This window comes from Solanum verrucosum, unplaced genomic scaffold (assembly GCF_900185275.1).
Source record: "Solanum verrucosum unplaced genomic scaffold, falcon-dt-bn FXZP01000176.1, whole genome shotgun sequence".
Lineage (NCBI taxonomy): Eukaryota > Viridiplantae > Streptophyta > Magnoliopsida > Solanales > Solanaceae > Solanum > Solanum verrucosum.
Window position 1 is genome coordinate 2,160,819 of NW_026020412.1, and position 25,702 is coordinate 2,186,520.

Sequence of the window (25,702 nt, forward strand, 5' to 3'; positions counted from 1 at the left end):
AAAAGAGGCTTGTAAATGTCTAAATGGGCCTTAAAATGGTGTGAGTATATGTGAAGGTTCTCAAACTCATTACGGAGATCTTCTTAAAGTTTTTTGAGATTAAAATGTTGGGTTCTCCCGGCGCCAGATCTATGAGCTAATAGACATTAAAAATCGGAGAATTATAGCAATTCTTAAAAAATGGCTTGTAAATGTGGAAATGGACGTTAAAAAATTGGTGCGAGCATTCGTGATGATTTCCCAACTCATTACAGAGGTCCTCATAATAATTTTTTCAGAAATTTTTTTTGAGTGCTTCGAGTTCTAGATCCATGGGCTAATACACACGAAAAATTAGAAATTTTGGCAATTCTTAAAAAATGGCTTGTAAATGCGGAAATGGGAAAAAATGGTTTGAGTATACGTAAAGGTTCCCCAACTCATTACAAGGGTCCCCAAAATGATTTTGGAAAAAAAATCTGGGTGCTCCGGGCACTAAATCAATGGGCTAATACACGCGAAAAATGGGGGAATTTGGGTTGTTCTTAAAAAAAGGCTTGTAAATGCTGAAATGGGAGTTAAAAATGGTGTTAGTATACGTGAAAGTTCCCCAACTCATTACAGAGGTCCTCATAAAGTTTTTTGAAAAAAAACTTTTGGGTGCTCCAAGTGCCATATCCATGGGTTTACATACGAAAAACCATGAAATTTTGGCGATTCTTAAAAAGGCTTGTAAATGCGGAAATGGATGTTAAAAATGGTGTTAGTATACGCGAAGGTTTCCCAACTCATTACGAAGGTCGTCATAAAGCTTTTGAAAAAAAAGTTTTGTGTGCTCTGGGCACCAAATTCTTGGGCTATTATACACGAAAAATTAGGAAATTTGGTCGATTCTTAAAAAAAGGCTTGTAAATGCAGAAATGTACGTTAACAAAATAAAAATAAATAAAAGCTAATAGTCAAACGAAAAATAAAAGTACAAGCTCCTATCTATGCAGCTTCTCTTGAGTCTTGAATTTGAGATATCACCTTGATTTTGGTGAGTATCTTGATCTTGAATGGATTTGATGCTTAACTTGCCACTTAGAGTGAGTTTTTGACACTCTTCAAAATGAAAATTTGAAAACGCTCTTGAAGGGGTACATGTTTTTTTTATTAGAAGATGAATAGAAATAGATGTCAGGAAGTCAGGTTGCTACATGCATTGAAGAAGCTGATTCTGGCTGTCATGGGGATTTCAAACCCATATCTCGCTTGAAGAAACCTGAAAACCATCACAAACAAAGAAAGAAACAAAATTTTTGCCCCAGTTTTCACTGGAAAAATTTTGTGAGTTATTAGCAGATGTAAATTTACAAAAATAAACTTAGACTAGGAAGTGTTTATCCTAGGATTAAAAAATAACAGTCTCAGACTAGGAAGTGTTTATGCTAAGATAAAATAACTAAATCCCACTACGTAGGAGGGTCCGGCTAATTCCATTGTCCAGGAGGGTCCTGCTATACTAAATTCCATTGTCCAGGAGGGTCCTGCTACACTAAATTCCATTGTCCAGGAGGGTCCTGCTACACTAAATTCCATTGTCCAGGAGGGTCCTGCTACACTAAATTCCATTGTCCAGGAGGGTCCTGCTACACTAAATTCCATTGTCCAGGAGGGTCTTGCTATACTAATTCTCATTGTCCAGGAGCTACGTACCATTGTCCAAGAGGGTTTTGCTATACTAATTCCCATTGTCCAGGAGGGTCCTGCTACACTAAATCCCATTGTCCAGGAGGGTCCTGCTATACTAATTCCCATTGTCTAGGAGGGTCCTACTACATCCCATTATCCAGGAGGGTTCTACTATACTAATTCCCATTGTTGAGGAGGGTCTTGATAACTTAATTCTCATTGTTTAGGAGGGTCCTACTACACGAATTATCATTGTATATGAGGGTCCTGCTACACTTATTTTCATTGTTTAGGAGGGTCCTGCTACACTAATTCTCATTGTTTAGGAGGGTCTTGCTACTTTAATTTCCATTGTTTATGAGGGTCCTGCTACTCTAATTCTCATTGTTTAGGAGGGTCTTGTTACACTAATTTCCATTGTTTTGGAGGGTCCTGCTATTCTAATTTCCATTGTTTAGGAGGGTCCTGCTACTCTAAATCCCATTGTTTAGGAGGTTCCTGCTACTCTAATTCACATTGTTTAGGAGGGTCCTGCCACTCTGATTTCCATTGTTATGAGGGTCGTGCTACTCTAATTCTCAATTTTTAGGAGGGTCCTGCTACTCTAATTCCCATTGTTTAGGAGGGTCCTGCTACACTAATTTTCATTGTTTAGGAGGGTACTGCTTCTCTAATTCTCATTATGTAGAAGGGTCCTGCTAATCCCATTATGTAGGAAAGTCCTGCTAATGCCTCTAGGATGTTTGTTCCTTAAGGTCAAAATGTAATTAGGGTGTTTGTTCCCTAGAAATGAGAGTTTTTTTTTTAAATGATCCATTTATCTTCTTTTAAGGATATAAAATTTTATTTTGTGAGACCGAGCTCCATTGAAGGACTGCCTACATATCATGCATAGCAAGAATCAGGTGAAACAACGTTCATATAAATAAAAAACATAACAAGAATTAGGTCAATAAACGTCATTCATATAAATAAAAAAAATAAAAAAACTTGAAAGTTGTTTTTTAAAGGAATCGATTAATGTTTGACAATTTCTTGACTTTAGTTGGTACCAAATATTAGTAGGATGCATATGAATCACCTTCAATTACTTTCAAACAAATTTGAGATCAACTTTGAATCATCTCTATAGTTTCAAATGGTATCTCAAACATATTTAATTATTTACAAGATCAGTTCGTCTTGCATAAGTTAAGGGATTAGAGTTATTCATATCCTCATGTTTCAAGTGCCCTCACAAAAAATGAAGCCCTACTTCACACATAATAGAACCGTTCTGATCTTAGGACGTTTTAGAGGTCACTCACACTCAGAAAAATGTTCAGAGCATGAGATTGAGATACCATATGCTTGGCCCTTATGTAAGTATTCACTAATGTGAGAACACAAAAATGAGATCAAATAGGACTTGTCATTGGCTTGTAATGTAGGCTTAGGGAAAGGTAAGATATTCATTTGGATAAAGTGACTATTTCTTCCTTAAATTTTGCACAATGCTCTCAATATTTTTTTTATTTTGGCATTTGATCTTTGTTTTCTTGAAAGTTTCTCCTCATGTTTTTTTCTCGTTTTCTTTCCTTTTTGTTGGAGATATTTTTTTCATTTTTTCATTCTAGCTTTTATTTGTCATTTTTTGAACTTTTGCATACTTGGCCTTTTCACTTTGTTACCTAACATAGGTCTTTGACGCTGTATAGATAATTGAGAGTGCACTCAGAGAGGTGGTACAAAGATATAGTGCATTTATGCACTCAAAATGATATATGTTAAGATGTGGTTATTGAAATAAAAAGGTTTTATGCTCGAAATGAGAGTTTTATGGATAACGTGTCATTTGGTAGGCTTGAAAGGCACAATCGGATCAAAGAAAGCCTATAATCCTTTCCTAAGTTAAATTTTGCTTCAACCAACATTCGGGCCAAGTTCTAGATCAACTAAGTCATGCAGTTGAATTTTGATATCTAAAACTTGCCACACAATGCACATGAAACATGAGTTTGAATTTGTTTTAGCATTAACTTTAAGCAAAATAGTTTCTCAAGTATTACATAAATATATCAGGAGGTACCAAAAGAAATTTATAGGTCACAACAAACTTGGTGTGTCTTGCCAAATAGTTTAACACTTAATTAGTTTTTCTTATGCACACTTCTAAGTATGTTGGTACCAACCAAGCAAAAAAAAATCTCATTTTTTACCCAGTTTTTGTGATGAGGACTTTTTAGACTTTTTTTCTTGGTTGGACCGAACCTCAAAATAAGGCTGCTTACGTATCTTGTCAAAGCAAGAATCAAGTCGAACGTAGTTTAGGAATATGAGTAAAAACATTTTTTTTACAGACAAATCCTTTTTTTTTTGAATGGATAAACTATTTTTAAAAAAATAAGGTTAAGTTTTTTTTGCATTTTTAAATAAGGATCACCGAACCCAAGGAATGTTGCCTACGTATCTCATTGAGGTGAGAATCACGTATGCGTAGTTTGTTCAAATTGGACAGTTAAAAAAATAGATATTAAGACATGATTTTACAAATGCAATATTTCTCAAAGTATTATGAAAACAAAATATTTTGATTTTTTTTTAATTATACAAAAGAAACTTAAATATAAGTTTAAATTTTAGTCAAGTAGTGAAAAATCTTTCATTTCATTTTTTAAAAAGGTATAATAACTTCTAAAAGAAGAAATAATTTTTATGATTTTTTTAAAAAAATAATTAAAATAAAAATAAAAATAGAAAGATAAGTTTTTTCATTACACTAATCACACTAAAATGAGTCCACTTATAAAGATTTTCTAAATAAATGCATTTTCATGTAGCACATAAAATGATCTAAGTGGTCAAGTAAGAGAGGGATACTTGTCATCGACGGACCCAACTCTTGTTTTGAGACTCACTAAATCCAATACAAATGATACAAATAAGTGGAGTCTTCTAGGGATAACCTTGTCTATGTTCTACTTTTACTAGGTTCAAACCTGCAGAGATTGATGTCTAGACTGGCTTACCCAAGAGGATAACTCAACCATGGAGGGGCAACTTATCGATAGAAGCGATATTCCAACTTCATTGCTGGTCCAACCCCACCTAACATATGCTACTAAAAGTCCTTCACCAGGTGCCAAGATACTCTAGCTTTATCTCAATAGAAAGTAGGATGCATAATTGCATTCCAGTGACCGTGTGTGAAGTGCTTATAGAGACTCAAAGTGGTTGCATAAGAGAAGACAATTTAGTAAATTTCAACAACATAAAAGCGATAAATGAGTAGCAAGTAGCACATTAGGTCATCAAACACAATATATCCAAAAAAATAAAATAATAAAATCAAGTAAAAGTCAATATAACAAAGCTCGAATTCAAGTTATTCCCCATCGGAGTCGCTAGAGATGTCACACCCCATTTTCGAACGGCAGAGGGTTTTTCCAATTTAAGTGATGGTAATGATTAAGGATTATTTTTATTTTTTCAGAGTCACCACTTGGAATTGAGTTATGGTGTTCCAAGTCACCTTTCTTTTTAATCCCTAATCAAAAGAAAATGACTCTTTATTTTTGGTCTGCGAACTAGAAATTCGAATAAAAATTATGTTGACCGAGGAGAAAGTATTAGGCATGTCACACCCTTTTGGCGCACGGCACGAAAGGGTTTTTCCAATTTAAGTGACGATATTGATTAAGAGATTATTTTAATTTTTTCATAGTCGCTGCTCGTCACTTGGAATTGAGTTATAGTGTTCCAAGTCACATTATTGTTTAATCCCAAATCAAAAAGAAATGACTTTTTATTTGGTCTGCGAACCAGAAATTCGGGTAAGAAATTTTGTTGATCGAGGGGAAGGTATTAGGCATCTCTCAAGTCTCGTGGTTCTAGCACGGTCGCTTTTATTGACTTATATTTATTTTTTGCTATTTTTTGGATATATTGTGTCTACAGGCCATTGTTTTTTTATTTATTTATTGTTAAACTTTTGTTTAGTCTCAACCTTGATGCGTAACTACCTTCTTGATCTTGACATTTACAGGCATAACTGCCTTCTTCGCATTGCACCAATTAATTTTGTCTAAAAGTCTTAATCTTAAATTCATAAAAGTTAATTATATTTTTGTACTAGGTGCGTCACCGCATCCTTGATTTTTTATAAGTGTCTCGGAAAAATATGTGTAACCACATTCTTAATAGAAACAAATATTTTTAACGTGCCTAAAGTTCATCTAGTATTAGAGATGCTTACTCTTATTTTTGTGAATTCTAAACAATTAATCTTTTATTCCAGTATTATATTAATCGATGATATTTTTAATTAAATTAGTCTTCATACCAAAGAATTCAACTAATCCAAAATATAGTAAATTCCACTTTAACAACATAACATATTTGTTTGCTTATTGGGTAATGACTCGTTTATTCAAAAATACGTACATTAAAGTAGGCAGTCGATAAAAACATTAAGCTATGACAATGCTACAAAAAAAAATAGCTTAGGCACGACAAAATTAACAACAAAATATTCTTACATACTGAGAGGGTTTTATTCATTTAGGTATTTGCACTAAGAAATAACATTAATATAACTCAAGATGTCAATAATCATTTCAATCAAATTATGAATGTAACAAAATATAAGAAAACTTATCATAAAGTTACATCAAATTCCATATATAAATTAAAGATTTAAATCAAAGTTATACCTCAAAATGAAGAATATAAGTATCGTAAAACCTTGATCGAATCGCGATTAAAACACCCACAAATCTTTTGTAGATTGTATGGAGTGATATATGTATTGTTTTTGTATGAAAATAATGAAAAAGTAATAAAGGTATCAATGTGTTGGTAAACTTTTGAAAGGAGAATAAAACAAAGATGTGTGTTTTCTTTCTTTTTGGTTTTTTTCTTCTCTTCTCTTGATTTTGTGCGTGTGTGCAAAATGATTTTGCCCTAGTTTTCCCTGGAAACCATCACAAACAAAAGAAATAAACAAAAAATTTGCCCTAATTTTCACTGGAAAAATTTTGTGAGTTATTAGTAAATGTGAATTTTAAAAAAAAAAATAAACTCAAACTAGGAAGTGTTTATCCTAGGAGAAAATAAAAAATAACGTCTCAGACTAGGAAGTGTTTATCCTAGGAGAAAAATAAAAATAAAGGTCTCAGACTATGAAGTGTTTATCCTAGGAGAAAATAAAAAGTAATTTCTCAGACTAGGAAGTGTTTATCCTAGGATAAAATAAAAAATTAAGGTCTCAGACTAGGAAGTGTTTATCACAGGAGAAAATAAAATAATAGTCTCAGACTAGGAAGTGTTTATCCTAGGATAAAATAAAAAATAACGATATCGGACTAGGAAGTGTTTATCTTAGGAGAAAAATAAAAAATAACCTCTCAGACTAGGAAGTGTTTATCCTAGGAGAAAATAAAAAATAACGTCGCAGGCTAGGAATTGTTTATCCTAGGAGAAAATAAAAAATAATTGTCTCAGACTAGGAAGTGTTTATCCTATGAGAAAATGAAAAATAACAATTTCAGACTAGGAAGTGTTTATCCCAGGAGAAAATAAAAATAACGTCTCAGACTAGAAAGTGTTTATCCTAGGAGAAAATAACTAAATCCCATTACGTAGGAGGATCCTGCTAATCCCATTGTCCAGGTAGGTCCTGCTAAACTAAATCACATTGTGTAGGAGGGTCCTGCTAATCTAAATCTCATTATATAGGAGGATCCTGCTAATCCCATTATGTAAGAGGGTCCTGCTAATCTAAATCTCATTTTCTAAGAGGGTCCTGCTAATCTAATTCCCATTATTTAGGAAGGTCCTGCTACTTTAATTCTCATTGTTTAGGAGAGTCCTGCTACTCTAATTCTCATTGTTTAGGAGGGTCCTGCTACACTAATTTTCATTGTTTTGGAGGGTCCTGCTACTCTAATTCTCATTGTTTAGAAGGGTCCTGCTACACTAATTCTCATTGTTTAGGAGGGTCCTGCTACTCTAATTCTCATTGTTTAGAAGGGTCCTGCTACACTAATTCTCATTGTTTAGGAGGGTCTTGCTACATTAATTTTCATTGTTTAGGAGGGTCCTGCTACTCTAATTTCCATTATTTTAGGAGGGTCCTGCTCTACACTAATTCCCATTGTTTAGGAGGGTCCTCCTACTCTAATTCACATTGCTTAGGAGGGTCCTGCTACTCTAATTCTCATTGTTTAGGTAGCTACACTAATTTCATTTTTTATGAGGGTCCTGCTACTCTAATTCTCATTGTTTAAGAGGGTCCTGCTACTCTAATTTCCATTGTTTAGGAGGGTCCTGCTACACTAATTCTCATTGTTTAGGAGTGTCCTTCTACTCTAATTCTCATTGTTTAGGAGGGTTATGTTATACTAATTTTCATTGTTTAGGAGGGTCCTACTAATCCCATTGTTCAGGAGGGTCCGCTACACTAAATCATCAAATAGAATCACCACAATATTTTTCTTTTGCCTCAGTTTGCACCAAAAAACTATTATTAATCTATTAGCATAAATGAGAAATACTTATACCAAAATAAAAATGCAAGACACAGATGCAATTAGGGTGTTTGTTCCCTAGAAATGAAAGATGATAGTGTTTGTTCCCTAAAATGCATCTAGGGTGTTTGTTCCCTATTAACTAGATTATTTTCTTTTTACAACAAATGAAAATATGCCCCAATTTTTAAATTGAGGAGCTTTGAAACTATTTTTAATTTATCAATTTTTATTTTTTATTTTTTTATTTTTTTAAAAATGATCCAATTTCATTCCTTCAAGGATATAAAATTTTATTCTGTGAGATCGAGCACTATTGTAAGACTGCCTACGTATCTTGTATAGCAAGAATCAGGTCAAACGTAGTTCATATAAATAAATAAATAAAAAATTCTTGATTTTTTTTAAAAGACATCTTAGGGGAAAAGACTTGGTTCATTTTTGATAATGTCTTAACTTTAGTTGGTACGAACAATTAATATTATGCATATGAACCCCATTCAGCTATTTTCAGACAAATATGAGGTCAACTTTGAGTAATTCCTATAGTTTCAAATTGTATCTCAAACATACTTAAGTATTTACAAGATTAGTTCATCTTGCATAAATTAAGAGGTTAAAATTATTCATATCTGCATATTTCAAGTGCTCTCACAACAAATGAAGTCCCACTTCACACAATAGAAGTGTTCTGATCTTAGGACGTTTTAGAAGTCACTCACACTCAGAAAGATATTCAATGCATGAGATTGAAATACCATATGCTTGGCCCTTATGTAAGTATCCACTAATGTGAGAACACCAATAATGAGATCAAATAAGACTTGTCATTGGCTTATAATGTAGGCTTAGGGAAAGATGGGATATTCATTTGAGATCAAGTGACTATTTTCTCTGTAAAAATTGTACTATGCTCTCAAATGTTTTCATTTTCGCATATGACCTTTATTTTTTTTAAAGTTCCTCCTCATTTATTTGGCTTTTCATTTTTTCTCATTTTCTCTTCCTTTCGTTGGAGATTTTTTCATTTTTCTTCCTACCTTTGTTTTAGTCTTTTTTTTAACTTTCACATAATTGGTCTTTTCAGTTTGTTACCCAACTTAGGTCTTTGGCATTGTGTAACTAATAGATAGTGCATTCAAAGAGGTGAGACCATGAAATAGTGCATTATGCACTCAAAAGGATCTATGCTGAAATACGGTTATTCAAATAAAAATGTTTCAGGCTCAAAATGGAAGTTCTATGGATAACATGTCATTTGGTAGGCCTGAAAGGCACAATCGGATCAAAGGAAGCCTATAATCACTTTCCAAGTTAAATGTTGCTCAAACTTTCGCCTCAACCAATATTCAGGCCAAGTTCTAGATCAATAGTCATTCCATTGAATTTAATATCTAAAGCTCACCAAACAATGCACAGGAAATAATGAGGTCAAATTTGTTTTAACCTAACTTTAAGCAAAACAGTTTCTCAAGTAATACATATACGCATCAAGGGGTACCTAAGAAAGTCTATAGGTCACAACAAAGTTGACTTGTCTTGCCAAATAGTTTAACATTTTCTTTATTTTTATTTATGCACATTTCTATACATGTTGGTACTAACCAAGTCAAATTTTCTTTCTAGATAAAAAAAAATTCCCATTTTTTTGACCCAATTTTTGTAATGAAGACTTTCTAGATTTTTCTTAGGTTAGGCCGAACCTCAAAATAAAGCTACCTACGGATCTTGTCAAGCAAGAATCAAGTCAACCATAGTTCAGAAAGATTATGAGCATAACATTATTTTAAATAAGAAATACTTCTTTTTAAAAAAAATTAATATGGATCACCGAACCCGAGGAGGGTTGCCTACGTATCTCATCAAGTTGAGAATCAGGTGTGCATAATTTGTCCAGTTTGGAGAGTTAGAAACTTTAATTCTGAATGGGCGTTAAAAATGGTCTTAGTGTACGTGAAGGTTCTCCAACTCATTACGGAGGTCCTCATAAATTTTTTGATAAAACAATATTGGATGCTGTGGGAGCAGATCCATGGGCTAGTACACACAAAAAATGAGGGAATTTGTGCGATTACTAATAAAGGGCTTGAAAATTTTTTGGTACTACGGGCATCGGATCCATTGGCTAATACATACGAAAAATTTGAGAATTTGGACGATTTTTAAGAAAGGGCCTGAAATATTTTGGGTGCTACAAGCGCCAGATCCATGGGTTCATAGAAACGAAAAATCGAGAAATTTTGGTGATTTTTAAAAAAGGGTCTGTTAATGCAGAAATAAGCATTAAAAAAATGGTGTGAGTATACGTGAAGGTTCCCCAACTAATTACTGAGGTCCTCATAAAGATTTTTGAGAAAAAGTTTTGGATGCTTCGGGTGACAAATCCATGGTTTAAACACACGAAAAATTGAGAATTTGGGTGATTCTTAAAAGAGGTTTGTAAATACAGAAATGACGTTAAAAAAATAGTGTGAGTATCAGGCTCCCCTAACTCATTACAGAGGTCCTCAACAAGTTTTTTTTAGAAAACAATTTTGGGTTCTCCGGGAGCCAGATCCATCGGCTAATACACACAAAAAATCAAGAAATTTAGGCAGTTCTTAAAAAAGGCTTGAAAAAATTTGGGTGCTACAAGCGCTAGATCCATGGGCATTAACACACTAAACATTAGGAAATTGGGTGATTCTTAAAAAATAGCTTGTAAATGTGAAAATGGGCGTTAAAAAAATGGTGTGAGTATACGTGAATGTTCCCCAACTAATTACGCAGATCCTAATAAACTTTTTTGAGAAAACAGTTATGGATGCTCCGGCCTCCAGATCAATAGGCTAAACACATGAAAAATTGGGAAATTTGAGAGATTTTTAAAAAAAGACTTGTAAATGCGAAAAAGGCATTAAAAATGGTGTGAGTATATGTGAAAGTTCTCAACTCATTACGGAGGTCCTCGTAAAATATTTTGAGAAAAAAAAATTGGGTTCTCCGAGCCAGATCCATTGGCTAATACTTACGAAAAGTCGGTGAATTTTGGGCGATTCTTCAAAAATGGCTTGTAAATGCGAAAATGTGAGTGAAAATAATGGTATGAGTGTACATAAAGATTCTCTTACTCATTACAGAGGTTCTCATAAAGTTTTTTGAGAAACAAATTTTTAGATGCTCCATGCACCAAATTAATCAACTAATACACACAAAAAATCGTGAAATTTGGGGAATTCTTAAACAAGGGCTTGTAAATGCGAAATGGGCGTTAAAAAGGTGTTGTGAGTATACGAGAAGGTACACCAACTCATTACAGAGGTCCTCATAAATTTTTTTAAGTGCTCTAAATGCTAGATTCATGGGCTAATACATACGAAAAATGGGTAAATTTGAGAAATTCTTAAAAAAATGCTTGTAAATTTGAAAATGAGCGTTAAAAAATAGTTTTAATGTACGTAAAGGTTCCCATGTGCTAATACACATGAAAAATGGAGGAATTTGGGTGATTCTTAAAAATAGCTTCTAAATGCGAAAATGGGCATTAAAAAGTAGTGTGAGTATACGTGAAGGTTCCCCAACTCATTACGTAGGTCCTCATAAAAATTTTTGAGAAAAAAAAATTGGATGCTCCGGGCGCCAGATCAGTGGGCATTTAACAAATGGAAAATGGGAAAATTTGGGTGATTCTTAAAAATGGCTTGTAAATACATAAATGGGCGTTAAAAAATTGGTGTGACTATACGTGAAAGTTCCCCAACTTATTACAGATGTCCTCATAAAGTTTTTTGAGAATAAAATTTTGGGTGCTCCAGGTGCCAAATCCATGGGCTAATAAACACAAAAAATGGGGAATTTGGGTGATTCTTATATATGCGAAAATGGACGTTAAAAATTGATGTAAGTGTGCGTGGAGGTTTCTAAACTAATTACGAAGTTCCTTATCAAGTTTATTGAGAAAACAATTGGGTGCTCCGGGCGCCAGATCCATTGGTAGACACGAAAAATTGAGGAATTTGGATGATTTTAAAAACAAAGTTTATAAATGCGGAAATGGGCTAAAAAAATGGTGTGAGTATACGTGAATGATCCCTAACTTATTACGGAGGTCCTCATAAAGTTATTTGAGAAATTATTTTTGAGTGTTCCGGGTGCTAAATCAATGGGGTAATGTACAAGAAAAATGGAGGAATTTGGGAAATTCTTAAAAAAATGGCTTGTAAATATCTAAATGGGCCTTAAAATAGTGTAAGTATACGTGTATGTTACCCAATTCATTACGGAGGTTATCAAAAAGTTTTTTGAGAAAAACATTTTTGGGTTCACCGAGCGCCAGAGCCTTAGGCTAATACACACGAAAAATTTGAAATTTGGGCTATTATAATAAAAGAGTTTGTAAATGTGGAAATGGGCTAAAAATGGTGTAAGTTACGTGAAGGTTCCCCAACTCATTATGTAGGTCGTTATAAAAAAATTAGGTTCTTCGGGCTCCATATCCATGGGCATACACAAAAATATATGGGAATTTTGACGATTCTTAAAATAGGGCTTGTAAATGCGGAATTGGACGTTAGAAAAATGGTATGAGTATATTTGAAGGTTTCCCAACTCATTACGGAGGTCGTCATAATCTTTGGGCGCCATATCCATGGGCTATTACACAAAAAAAAATCTAGGAATTTACAATTCTTAAAAAAGGGATTGTAAATGTGAAATTGGACGTTAGAAAAATGGTGTGAGTATATTTGAAGGTTTTCCAACTCATTACGGAGATAATCATAATATTTTTGTGAAAAAATATTTGAGTGCTCCGGGCGCCAGATCTATGGGCTAATACATACGAAAAATGGAGGGATTTGGGCGACTCTTTAAAAAGGACTTCCAAATGCGAAAATGGGCGTTAATAAAATGTTGTAAGTATATATGAAGGCTCCCTAACTCATTATAGAGGTCCTCATAAATTATTTTGAGAAAAAAATATGGGTGCTTCGGGCGCATGATTCATGGGCATTATACACACGAAAAATGGAGCAATTTGGGCGATTCTTAAAAAATGACTTGTAAATGTAGAAATGGGAGTTAAAAATGGTGTGAGTATATGTGAAGATTACCCAACTCATTATGTAAGTGTTCATATAGTTTTTTGAGAAAAACATTGTTGGTGCTCTGGGTGCCTGATCAATGAGCTAATACACATGAAAAATCAGGAAATTTGGGCGATATTTTTAAAAAGGCTAGTAAATGCAGAAATGTGCATTAAAAAAATGGTGTGAGTATACGTGAAGGTTCCTCTACTCATTATGGAGGTCATCATAAAATTTTTTGAGAAAAAAAAATGTGGGTCCTCTGGGCCCCAAATTCATGGGCAAATAAACAAAAAATCAGAAATATGGGCGATTCTTAAAAAAAGGCTTGCAAATGTGGAAATGAGCATTAAAAAATAGTATGAGTATACTTGAAGGCTTACCAAATCATTACGGAGGTCCTCATAAGGTTATTGAGAAAAAACTTTGGGTTTTAAGGGCGCCAGATCCATGGCCACTCACGAAAAGTACAGGATTTGGGCGATTTTTAAAAAGGACTTGTAAATACAAAAATGTGTGTGAAAAACGGTGTGAGTATACGTGAAAGTTCCTTAACTCATTATGAAGGTCCTCATAAAGTTTTTTGAGAAAAAAAAATTGGGTGCCCTGGGCGACAGATGCATAGGTTAATACACATGAAAAATTAAGAAATTTGAGCGATTCTTAAAAAAAGGTTTGTAAATGCGGAAATAAGCATTAAAAATGGCGTGAATATATGTGAAGGTTCTCCAACTCATTACAGAGGTCCTCATAAAGGTTTTTGAGAAAAAAATTTGGGTTCTACGGGTACCAGATTCATAGGCTAATACCCACGAAAATTGATGGAATTTGAGCGATTTTAAAAAATGGCTTTTTAAAGCGAAAATAGTTGTTAAAATAATTAGTGTGAGTATACATGGAAGTTCCCCAACTCATAATTGAGGTCCTCATAAATTTATTTGAGAAATTTTTTTTTGGTGCTCCAAATGTCATATCAATGGGGTAATATACATTAAAAATACGGATATTTGGGGGATTCTTAAAAAAAGGTTTGTAAATGCCTAAATAGGCCTTAAAAATGGTGTGAGTATATGTGAAAATTCCTAACTCATTATGGAGTTCCTCATAAAAAAATTTGAGAAAAAGTTTTGGATGCTTCATATGCTAGATCCATGGGATAAACACACAAAAAATGGGGAAATTTAGGTGATTCTTAAAAAAGACTTGTAAATGCGGAAATGACGTTAAAAAATAGTAGGAGTATACGTGAAGTGTTCCCAACTTATTACGGAGGTCCTCATAAAGTTTTTGAGAAAAAACAATTTTGGGTTCTCTAAGCGCCAGATTCAACAGCTAATACACAAGAAAAATCGTGGAATTTGAGTGATTCTTAAAAAAGACTTGAAAAATATTGGTGTTACAGGCACCAGATCCATGGGTCGATACACACTAAAAATTGAAAAAATTGGGCAATTTATAAAAATGGCTTGTTAATGTGAAAATGACGTTAAAAATGGTGTGAGTATGCATGAAGATTCACCAACTTACTACGGAAGTCTTCATAAATATTTTTGATTAAAGATTTGCGAGTGCTCCGACCGCCAGATTCATAGGCTAAACACATGAAAAATCGAAGAATCAGGGAGATTCTTTAAAAGGGATTGTAAATGCGAAAATGACGTTAAAAATGCTGTGAGTATACTTGAATTTTCCCCAACTCATTACGGAGGTCTTCGTAAAAAAAATTGAGACAAAAATTTTGGTTTCTATATGCTCCAGATCCATTGGCCAATACTTACGAAAAAATGGTGAATTTGGGAGATTCTTCAAAAACGGCTTGTAAATGCGAAAATAGACGTTAAAAAAATGGTGTAAGTGTACGTGAAGGTTTCCCAACTTATTACGGAGGTCTTCATAAAAAAATTTGAAAAATAAATTTTGGGCTGCTCCGGGCACCAGATCCATGAGCTTAACACATGAAAAATCGGGGAAATTTAGGTGATTCCTTAAAAAGGCTTGTAAATGCGGAAATGAACATTAAAAAATGGTATGAGTATATATGAAGGTTCTCCAACTAATTACGGAAGTTCACATAAAAAATTTTGAGAAAACATTTTTCGGTGCTCCGTCACCAAATTCATGGGCTAGTACACAAGAAAAATAGGAAAATTTGGGTGATTCTTAAAAAAAGGCTTGTAAATGAGGTAATGGGCGTTAAAAATAGTGTGAGTATACGTGAAGGTTCCCAAACTCATTATGGAGTTCCTCATAATGTTTTATGACTAAAAAATTTTGGGTGCTACAGGCGCTAGATCTATGGGATAATACACACGAAATATGGGTGCATTTGGGTGATTCTTAAAAAAAGGCCTGTAAATGCGGAAATGAGCGTTAAAAAAATGGTGTGAGTATACGTGAATGTTCCCCAACTTATGACAGAGGTCCTTAAAAATTTTTTTGAGAAAAAAATTTTGGTTGCTTTGGGCGCCAGATCTATGGGCTAATACACAAGAAAAATGAAGAAATTTGGTCAATTCTTTAAAAGGATTTGTAAATGCGGAAATGGACGTAAGAAAAAATGATGTGAGTATACATGGAGGTTCCCAACTCATTACGGTGATCCTCATAAAGTTTTTGAGTAAAGAATTTTGGGTACTTCGGGCGTCAAATCCATAAGTTCATACACATGAAAAATGGAAAATTTGGGTGAATCTTAAAAAACTTGAGGTCCTCAGAAAGTTACTTCAGAAAAAAATATGGATGCTTCAGGCGCCAGATCGATGGGTAACACACGAAAAATGAGGAAATTTGGGAGATTTTTTAAAAATGGCTTGTAATTGTGGAAATGCACGTTAAAAATGGTGTGGGTATAGATGAATGTTACACAAACCATTACAGACGTCCTCATATAAATTTTTGAGAAAACAATTGTGGGTGCTTTGGGCGTTAGATTCATGGGCTAATACAGACGAAAAATCAGGAAATTTGGATGATTCTTAAAAAATGTCTTGTAAATGCGGAAATAGATGTTAAAAAAATGGTGTGAGTATACGTGAAGGTTGCCCTACTCACTACAGAGGTCATCATAAAGTTTTTTGAGAAAAATAATTTTGGGTGCTCTGGACCTCAAATTCATGAGCTAATACACACGAAAAATTGGGAATTTGACGATTCTTAAAAAAAGACTTGTAAATGCGAAAATTCGCGTTAACAAAATGGTGTGAGTATGCGTGAAGAATTTCCAACTCATTACGGAAGTCCTCATAAGGTTTTGACTAAAATAACTTTGGGTTCTAAAGGCGTCAGATCCATGTGCTACACACTGAAAAATAGGGGAATTTCGACGATTTTTAAAAAGGGCTGATAAATGCGAAAATGGGCGTTAAAAAAAAGTGTGAGTATACATGAAGGTTCCTAAACTCATTACGAAGGTCCTCATAAATTTTTTTGAGAAAAATACTTTGGGTGCTCCGGGCGACAAATCCATGGGATAATACACACAAAAAATTGAGAAATTTCTGCGATTCTTAAATAAGAGCTTGTAAATGCGGAAATGAGTGTTAAAAAATGGTGTGAGTATACGTGAAAGTTCTTCAACACATTAAAAAAGTTCTCATAATGTTTTTTGAGAAAAAATAATTGTATGCTACGGGCACCAGATTAATGGACTAATACACATGAAAAATGAGAGAATTTGGGTGATTTTTAAAAATTGATTTGTTAATGCGGAAATGGGTGTTAAAGAAATGGTGTGAGTATACATGAAGGTTTCCCAATTCATTACGAAAGTCATCATAAAGTTATTTGAGAAAAAAAAATTGGGTGCTCCGGGTGCCATATCAATGGGGTAATTTAATACACAAAAAATAGAGAAATTTGGAAAATTCTTAACAATGGGCTTGTAAATACCTAAATGGACCTTAAAATGGTGTGCATAGGTTCTCAAACTCATTACGGAGGTCTTCTTAAAGTTTTTTAAGATAAAATTTTGGATGCTCCCAGCGTCAAATCTATGGGCTAATACATACGAAAAATTGAAGAATTGGAGAGATTCTTAAAAAAGAGCTTGTAAATGCGAAAATGGATGTTAAAAAATTGGTGCAAGTATACGTGATGGTTTCCCAATTCATTACAAAGGTCCTCGTAATAGTTTTTTGAGAAAAAAATTTGGGTGCTTCGAGTTCTAGATCCATGGGCTAATACACACGAAAAATTAGAAATTTTGGTGATTCTTAAAAACTAGCTTGTAAATGCGGAAATGAGAAAAATGGTGTTAGTATACGCAAAGGTTCCCAACTTATTACAAAGGTCCCTGAAATGTTGTTGGGAAGAAATTTTGGGTGTTTCGGGCGTCAGATCCATGGGCTAATACACACGAAAAATGAAGAAATTTGGGTAGTTCTTAAAAAAAAGGCTTGTAAATGCGAAAATGAGAGTTAAAAAATGGTGTTAGTATACGTGAAAGTTCTCCAACTCATTATGAAGGTCCTCATAAAAATTTTTGAGAAAATATTTTTAGGTCCCCCGGGAGCCATATCCATGGTAACATACACACGAAAAACTAGAGAATTTTAGCGATTCTTAAAAAAGACTTGTTAATGCGAAAATATGTGTTAAAAATGGTGTACATATACGTGAATGTTTTTCAACTCATTACGGAGGTCCTCATAAAATTTTTGAGAAAAATAATTTGGGTGCTCGGGGCGCCAAATCCACGGGCTAATACACATGAAAAATTAGGAAATTTGATCGATTCTTAAAAAAAAAGTTGTAAATGCAAAAATGAAGGTTAAAAAAATGGTGTGAGTACACGTGAAGGTTCCCCAACTCATTATAAAAATCCATATAACGTTTTTGAGAAAATAATTTATGGTGCTCCGAGGGCCAGATCAATGGGCTAATAATACACACGAAAAATTAGAAAATTTGGGGGACTATTAAAAAAAGGCATGTAAATGCGGAAATGGGTGTACTAAAATGGTGTGAATATACGTGAAGGTTCCCCTACACATTACAGAAGTCCTCATAAAAATTTTTGAAAAAATAATTTTGAATTCTCTGGGTGCCACATCTATCGGCTCATACACATGAAAAATCGGGGAATTTGGGCGATTCTAAAATAAGGGGTTGAAAAATTTTGGGTGCTACAGGCGCCAGATTCATGGGCATTTAATACACACGATAAATTGGGGAGTTTGGGTGATTCTTAAAAAAAGATTTGTAAATGCGAAAATGGATGTTAAACAATGGTGTGAGGATATATGAAGGTTCCTCAACTAATTACGGAGGTCCTCAGAAAGTTTTTTGAGGGCCAGATCCATCGGCTAAACACACGAAAAATCAGGAAATTTGGGCAATTCTTAAAAAAAAGCTTGTAAATGCGAAAATGACGTTAAAAAATTGTGTGAGTATACGTGAAGGTTCCCCAATACATTACGGAGGTACTCAAAAAAAATTTGTGAAAACATTTTGGGTTCTCCAGACGCCAGATCCACAGGCATTACAAACGAAAAATTAGTGAATTTGGGCGATTTTAAAAAAAAGCTTGTAAATGCAGAAATGAGCGTTAAAAACTGGTGTGACGGTACGTGAAGGTTCCCAACTCATTACGGAGGACCTCATAAAGTTTTTTGAAAAAAAATTGGGTGCTCTGAGCGACAGATCCATGGGATAATACACACGAAAGATTGAGGAATTTGGGCGATTTTTTTAAAAAAGGCTTGAAAATGTGGAAATGAGCGTTAAAAAATTGGTGTGACTATACGTGAAAGTTCTAAAACTCATCACGAAGATCCTCATAAAGTTTTTTGAGAAAAAATTTTTGGGTTCTCCGAGCGCCAGATCAAAGGGCTAATACACACAAAATATGGGGGAATTTCGGAGATTTTTTAAAAATGGCTAGTAAATGCGAAAATGGCGTTCAAAAAATTTCGTGAGTATACATGAATGTTCCCCAAACTCATTACAGAAATTCTCATAAAGTATTTTGATAAAAAAAATAGGTGCTCCGAGACCAAATCAATGCACTAATACACACGAAAAATAGGAGAATTTGGGAAATTCTTAAACCTTGTAAATGCGAAAATGATCGTTAAAAAACAATATGAGTATATGTGAAGGTTACCCTACTCATTACGGAGGTCCTCATAAAATTTTTTGAGAAAATATTTTTGGGTGCTACGGGCGCTAGGTCCATGGGCTTAGCACACGAAAAATTGATGAATTTGGTGATTCTTAAAAAAAGGCTTGTAAATGCGAAAATAGACGTTAAAATGGTGTGAGTGAAGGTTCCCCAACTCACTACGAAGGGACTCATAAAGTTTTTTTTACAAAATAAAATTTGGGTACTTCGGGCGTCAGATCCATGGGCTAATACACACGAAAAATCTAAAAAAAATGGGATATTCCTTAAAAAAGGGATTGTAAATACGGAAATGAGTATTAAAAAATGGTGTGAATATACATGAAGGATCCCGAACTTATTACAAAAGTCCTCATAAAGTATTTTGCGAAAAACTTTTTGGGTGCTCCGGATGCTAGATCTTTGGACACACGATTGGACGATTCTTCAAATAGGGCTTGTAACTGCAGAAATAGGCATTAAAAATTTGTGTAACTATACATGAAGGTCCCGTAAATCATTATGGTGGTTCTCATAAAGTTTTTGAGAAAAAAAAATTGGGTGCTTCGGGCGCCAAATTCTCGACTTATACACACGAAAAAATTGGGAAATTTGGGCGATTATTAAAAAGGCGCTTGTAAATGTGAAAATGGACGTTAAAAAATAGTTTTAGTATACGTGAAGGTTCCTCAACCCATTACGAGGTCATAAAGGTTTTTGAGAAAAAAAAATTTAGATGCTTCGGGCCCCACGAAAAATGGGGAAATTTGGGTTATTCCTAAAAAAGGGTTATAAATACGGAAATGGGCCTTAAATCATTGTGTGAGTACTCATTACGGAGGTCCTCATTGTTTTTTGAGAAAAAAATTTTTGGATGCTCCAGCAACAGACCCACGAAAAATGGGAAAATTTGAGCGATTTTTAACAAGGGGTGTAAATGCGGAAATGACATTAGAAATGGTGAGAGTAGAAGGTGGGTCATCTCATTACGGAGGTCCTCGTAAAGTTTTATGAGAAATTTTTTTTGGCTTCTTTGGCCACCTAATCCATGGCATTAACACACGAAAAATAAGGGAATTTGGGAAATGCGAAAATAGGCGTTACAAAAAATAGTGTGTTTGTAACGTGAACCGACCTCAAGGACCCCCACCGCCTGCCCCCGAGGCACCCTGCCCCCAGGACACTCCCTCACCCTCGGCCCCCGAGGCACCCCTCCTAGAGGACCCCCCACCTCCCCCGGCCGCAAGGCACCCCGCCTCGAGGACCCTTCCCCCAGCCCTTAGCCCATCCCCCATGAGGTACCCCGCCTGGCCCTGAGGCACCCCCTTGCCGTGAGTCCCCACCCGACCCTGAGCACCCCCTTCCCCGGCCACCGAGGCACTCCACCTCGTGAACCCCTTCCCCTACCGGCCACCGAGGCACCCCACCTCGTGGAACCCTTTCCCCCCGGCCCCCGAGGCACCCCACCTCGAGTACCCCTCCCGTCTCCCTGGCCCTCGAGACACCCCGCCTAGAGGACCCCTCCCGTTCCCCCGAGGCACCCCGCCTCGAGGACCCCTTCCGTCCCCCCGGCCCCCTAGGCACCCTACTTCGAGGACCCCTCTCCCCGGCTCCTTAGGCACCCCGCCTCGAGAATCCCTTCCCCCGGCTCTCGATGCACCCCCCCCCCCACCCCCACCCCCGAGGCATCCCGCCTTGAGGACCCCCCTTCCCAACCCCCGAGGCACCGCACCTCATGGACCCAGCTCCCGAGGCACCTCACCTCGAGGACCCCATACCCCGGCCCCCGAGGCACCATGCCTCGAGGATTCCCCATCCCCCGAGCACCACACCTTGATGACCCCCATCCCTCGAGCACCACACCTCGAGCTCCCCCACCCCCGCGCCATACCATAAAATTATCATTTGATATTGCATATTCTTGTAAATTTGATGTTCATCATACTGATATACTTCTAAGCTATGGGGTGATGAAGTTAAGGGGGTGTCCTTCTATAATTTCAACAGTACTTTCTCTGATTTGTGCAGATAAAATGTGATTAGGAATCAGAGAGATGAACTCAAAGAACTGGCTGGAGGAAAGTCATTTGCTACCAAGCTGTCCCACAAATGCTTGTAGCACATTAGCTGAAGCCTACCATAGAAGGGCATCAGTTCATCAGATTTTGTACCTGTAATATTTAGAATAGTAAATAAATTTAGATATGATGCATCTCTCTTCATATCAGCGATGCACCATATGAAAGTTTCTTTACTGTTCAACATTCAGTGCAAAACTATACCTTCCATTTCTGCGTTGTGGTTCACGAGGAAGGCTAGCTTGCACTCGTGTTTTTGTGTCAACTAACATTGGATATGCGTCACTTTGTCCTTTCGGCATTCGTATCTCATCAATAACTCCCACCATCCATACACCTTAGCAAAACCTACTCTGATGAACCAAATGAACTAGCTCAGCAGCTAATGAGGATGCAAATCATAAAGAATATTTCATAAACTCTTTCTACTTTGCAAGAATCAGTGAACTTGTTAAGAAGGAAACTCTATCTACCATGTGCAGAAGTAAAGGTTGAGGTGTATTAGTGTTTGGATATGCATTCAATCACAAGCAACGTTGGATGGACATGTAGTAATGCCTTATATGCACAAGAGCATGTGTCAATAGGTGTTTATGAGTGGGGACATATATGTACTTTACAAGAAAACAACTGGACAAGAACACACATTTGTTTTGCTTAACTTGCAATCATGCGTCCTAATGTGTAGACGATTCTTTTTCTTTCCTCAAACACGTGAAAAATATTTTTAATAAATAGATAACAGTGAGACTTGAAAACCTTCATTTAATCTGATAGTATGTTTTAATGCGTGATTGCTAAAGTTTAAGTTGTTAGACATGAGACACTTATTTTTCTATTTTGGGTCCAGCAACAAAGCCAAACTAATCTAGTTGGTAGATCAAAAGTTTTAAGTTGATGAAAAGTTAAAGTAGTGAATCAAATGGTGGTGACTCTTAAACCTTCACCATCTTCTTAATTGAGATTAAAGGGTCAAGGTGTTTCATTATTGGGTCATAAAGTTTGTACATGACACTTAAATATGCAAACACCTCTGTTTGATTAACAAAAAAGTTTTATTGAAACACAGTAAATAAGCTCATTAGCTACAATTGATGGTTGATGTGGAACACTGTTATCAACTAACTTACTTTTTGGAATATTAAAGAATTATTATGAGAAATCAAAAGATGAAAAAGAGACTTACAAGGGCAATTCATGTGTCAATCCGTCAAATAACAATTGATTGGCACCAACTATGAAATCAAAGAACTTTAATGCCCATACATCTTCAGCTGAGTCAACACGAACTTTTACCTTTTTGATCACCTGCACACATTCAAAGAATCACTTTGAAAATGGAAATGCTTAAACATATAGAAACATTTTGGAATTTCGCATGAGTCTTGATATTATCTCTTCATCTCCTTTCAAACGGACATACAGAACAACACGAAATATATGTCCTGTCAAATTACTTTTGCCTCAATCACTTGAACTGAGATAGTTAAAATATAAAATAAATGGATGACTAAACTCTCTATAGGGAATACCTCTTGTTTGAGTGCTTCATGACGACTGCTACCAGCTTTCATAACTTTGGTCTTTTCTGGTTTGCCACAAACAAGAGTATACTCCATCTTTTTTTCACACCATTCCTGAAGGCAACTTGCGATTATGAGGATAAACAATCAGTAAAATCATGTTTTAGGGGAACTTTCTCCTCGCACAATGGCTTGCAAATATAAACAAAACAAATGCAGAACACAAGAATATGATAAAAAGGAACGTTAACATTAGAAAGGCCCAAGAGAGTACTTCCATTAACTAGACAAACTCTCAAATAAAATATATAGAATAGTTCTTATCCCTAGTACTGTATTTATGTAGGGTAACCTAGAAAGAAAGTTTATCCACAATGAGAGGGTATTGAAGAGAAACCAAATAAAATAAATTAAAACTACAAGTTTAAGATTTCGAGGAAGTCCAGCAACTCATATTGGTCAATGCTCAATAGCACTGATCTGCTTCCTGAGACCGAAAGAACAACAAAATCAGATTGTTACTGAGAAATACTGAAATTGAGACATATGGTATGTTGAATTGTGTGACCATCTCATCTAAAAAGTTTTTAGGATATTAGAAAAACACCACTTTCATTTACTTAATTATGTGTTAAACATGCCCTATCACGTGTAGGCCTGAATTTCTTTTTTGTGGGAAGCACCTGAAAATTCCTTTTGATAATAGGTGATGGTTAGACTCAAATCCAGACCTCTTCCTACTCTAATACTGGGTGAATTATGTGACCATTTCATCTAAAAACTTAAGTTGTTAGAGAGAACATCATTTTTATTTCTTCTACATGGTCAATGGATTTAACAACATATTCTGGACATGTTACAAAATCCCCTTCTCACTGCAGTAAATGCACAATGAACTAGCTAGAAGTTTAATACGCCATTAGTCTGGTCTAGATTCAAAATCTTGCAGCCTCACGCAATATCTCACGCGATTCTATAATGAAATACATCTTTTGCACTAAACATTATACTACATACTAGAACTTAATAATAAATCAGATGAGCAATCTTACTTCAGCCCGCTCCATCTCAATACTCAAGTCTATCTGTGAAACAATTCAAATAACATGTCCAACCATATCTATTTGTGCCAAGATGACTAGATAATTCACAACTTCAATAATTCAAGTTCATTAGGCTATTCAATAGTTGAACTCTATCAAATTCACTTTCACACTTTTACTTCCAAATTTTTCGTCCACTATACCACTCTAAATAAGGAAGTCAAATTAATATCTTAAACAATATAATCAGTCAAATAAAGTCATATAAAATAGGAAATCTGATGATAATAAGCCCTCATGTTCAAAGCAACAATTCAACAAGCAATTCAAAATTCCTCTAAACATTCAAACAATGGAACATCAGGAAACCACAACTTTTCAAACTACAACTTCAAAACACACCAACTTGTAAACATTACCACACCAAATTGTACTTCCTCTATCACAAATTTATGTGGCACTTTAACTTTTCACTTTCTCCTGAGAGTCAATTTAACTAAACCTTTGAAGCTAAATTGGATTAGCTCTACTATAAAAGTATTATAAATTGCAATTTTACAGAATCACAAAAAAAAATATCACATAAATGGGTACATAGGGAGTATAAAGTTTTGAAATTCATACTGTAGCAGTAATATCAGTAACAGCCAATCCTCTTTTCCTCCGATACCGACTCAACAATGAAGCATAGCTATATTCCTCTTCTGACTACTTATTAACCTTCCAGAGTCTTCTAAATCAACCACTAACGAATCACTTTGCGAAGAACAGCTCGATAAACTCTGTCATAGTAATCGACCTAACGTTGTTCTGGAAATGCGTCGACGATGAAGAAGCACGTAACGGTGACGTAACCAGAGATCTCGTGGCTGCAAAGGCAGCGTCTATTATCGCCCATTTCTTCTTCACTGATGATTTCTAATGGAATCTCAGGAACTATGTTGTTAGGGTTTTGCAATGTTTATACTTACTTCTTCAGGAGGGGTGTTAATCGGCGATCATGGCTCAGTCATTTCTGGCGACTGGGCAGCGAGTCGTGGCATGTGACTGTTGGGAACAGCACAAATGGAGGATCTTGAGATAATGGAGTTCAATTTTTTTCTTTTATATGAACATCGGTCAACTAAATTTCAAAAGAAAGATTCGAAATTTTAAAAAAGAAATAACATCAAAAATACATCTAAATTATTATATTTTGCATTTTACTATTTGAATTATTAGTATTTTTGTTTCTCTCTTAATTATCATTAACTGTGTATCAAAATATATTTACCTTATTAATTTGATGATGCATGATGTATACTCTTTTTTGTTTAATTTAAAAATGGCTCTCCGTGTCAGTTTTTATGAATTATTTTCTATTTTTTGTTCAGAATTATCACTAATAATTAATCATAACACACCTTGAAATTAATGAGTCAGTTGTCACTCGCAAAAAATTCGTTCGAAAATCATATCATAAAAATATTTATGGGTTAACACACATGAAAAACTAAGAAAAATCCTCTAATTCATGTAGGCCCTTAGATGTCTAAAATGGACTCTGAAAATGGTGAAACTTTAGATACCGCTCCCCCAACACCCTGCGAAGGGTTTTCTTTTTTAATCAAAAGTGGATTTTATTAATAAAAATAGAAAGTATATGGTAAAAGACCCAAAAGAGGCCCAAACCTGATAAAAGAAACAACAAAATTAAAAATCAAAGTAGTGAAACCCATTTGGAGGGTTCCATAAAG

The 25,702-nt window shown here is 35.1% G+C and overlaps 1 protein-coding gene and 1 pseudogene across 1 annotated transcript in view; both read right to left on the minus strand.

Moving 5' to 3' along the window:
- LOC125840675 (aminotransferase ALD1 homolog) overlaps positions 1 to 21,211 on the minus strand; it is a 59,584-nt gene extending 38,373 nt beyond the window's left edge. Inside the window, exon 1 of the mRNA XM_049519647.1 lies at positions 21,085 to 21,211. Coding sequence (XP_049375604.1) covers positions 21,085 to 21,211 — 127 coding nt within the window. The remainder of the gene's footprint in view (positions 1 to 21,084) is intronic.
- Positions 21,212 to 21,282: 71 nt separating this feature from the next.
- LOC125840676 (exonuclease V, chloroplastic-like) lies at positions 21,283 to 25,009 on the minus strand (annotated as a pseudogene).
- Between the last annotated feature and the right edge of the window lie 693 nt (positions 25,010 to 25,702).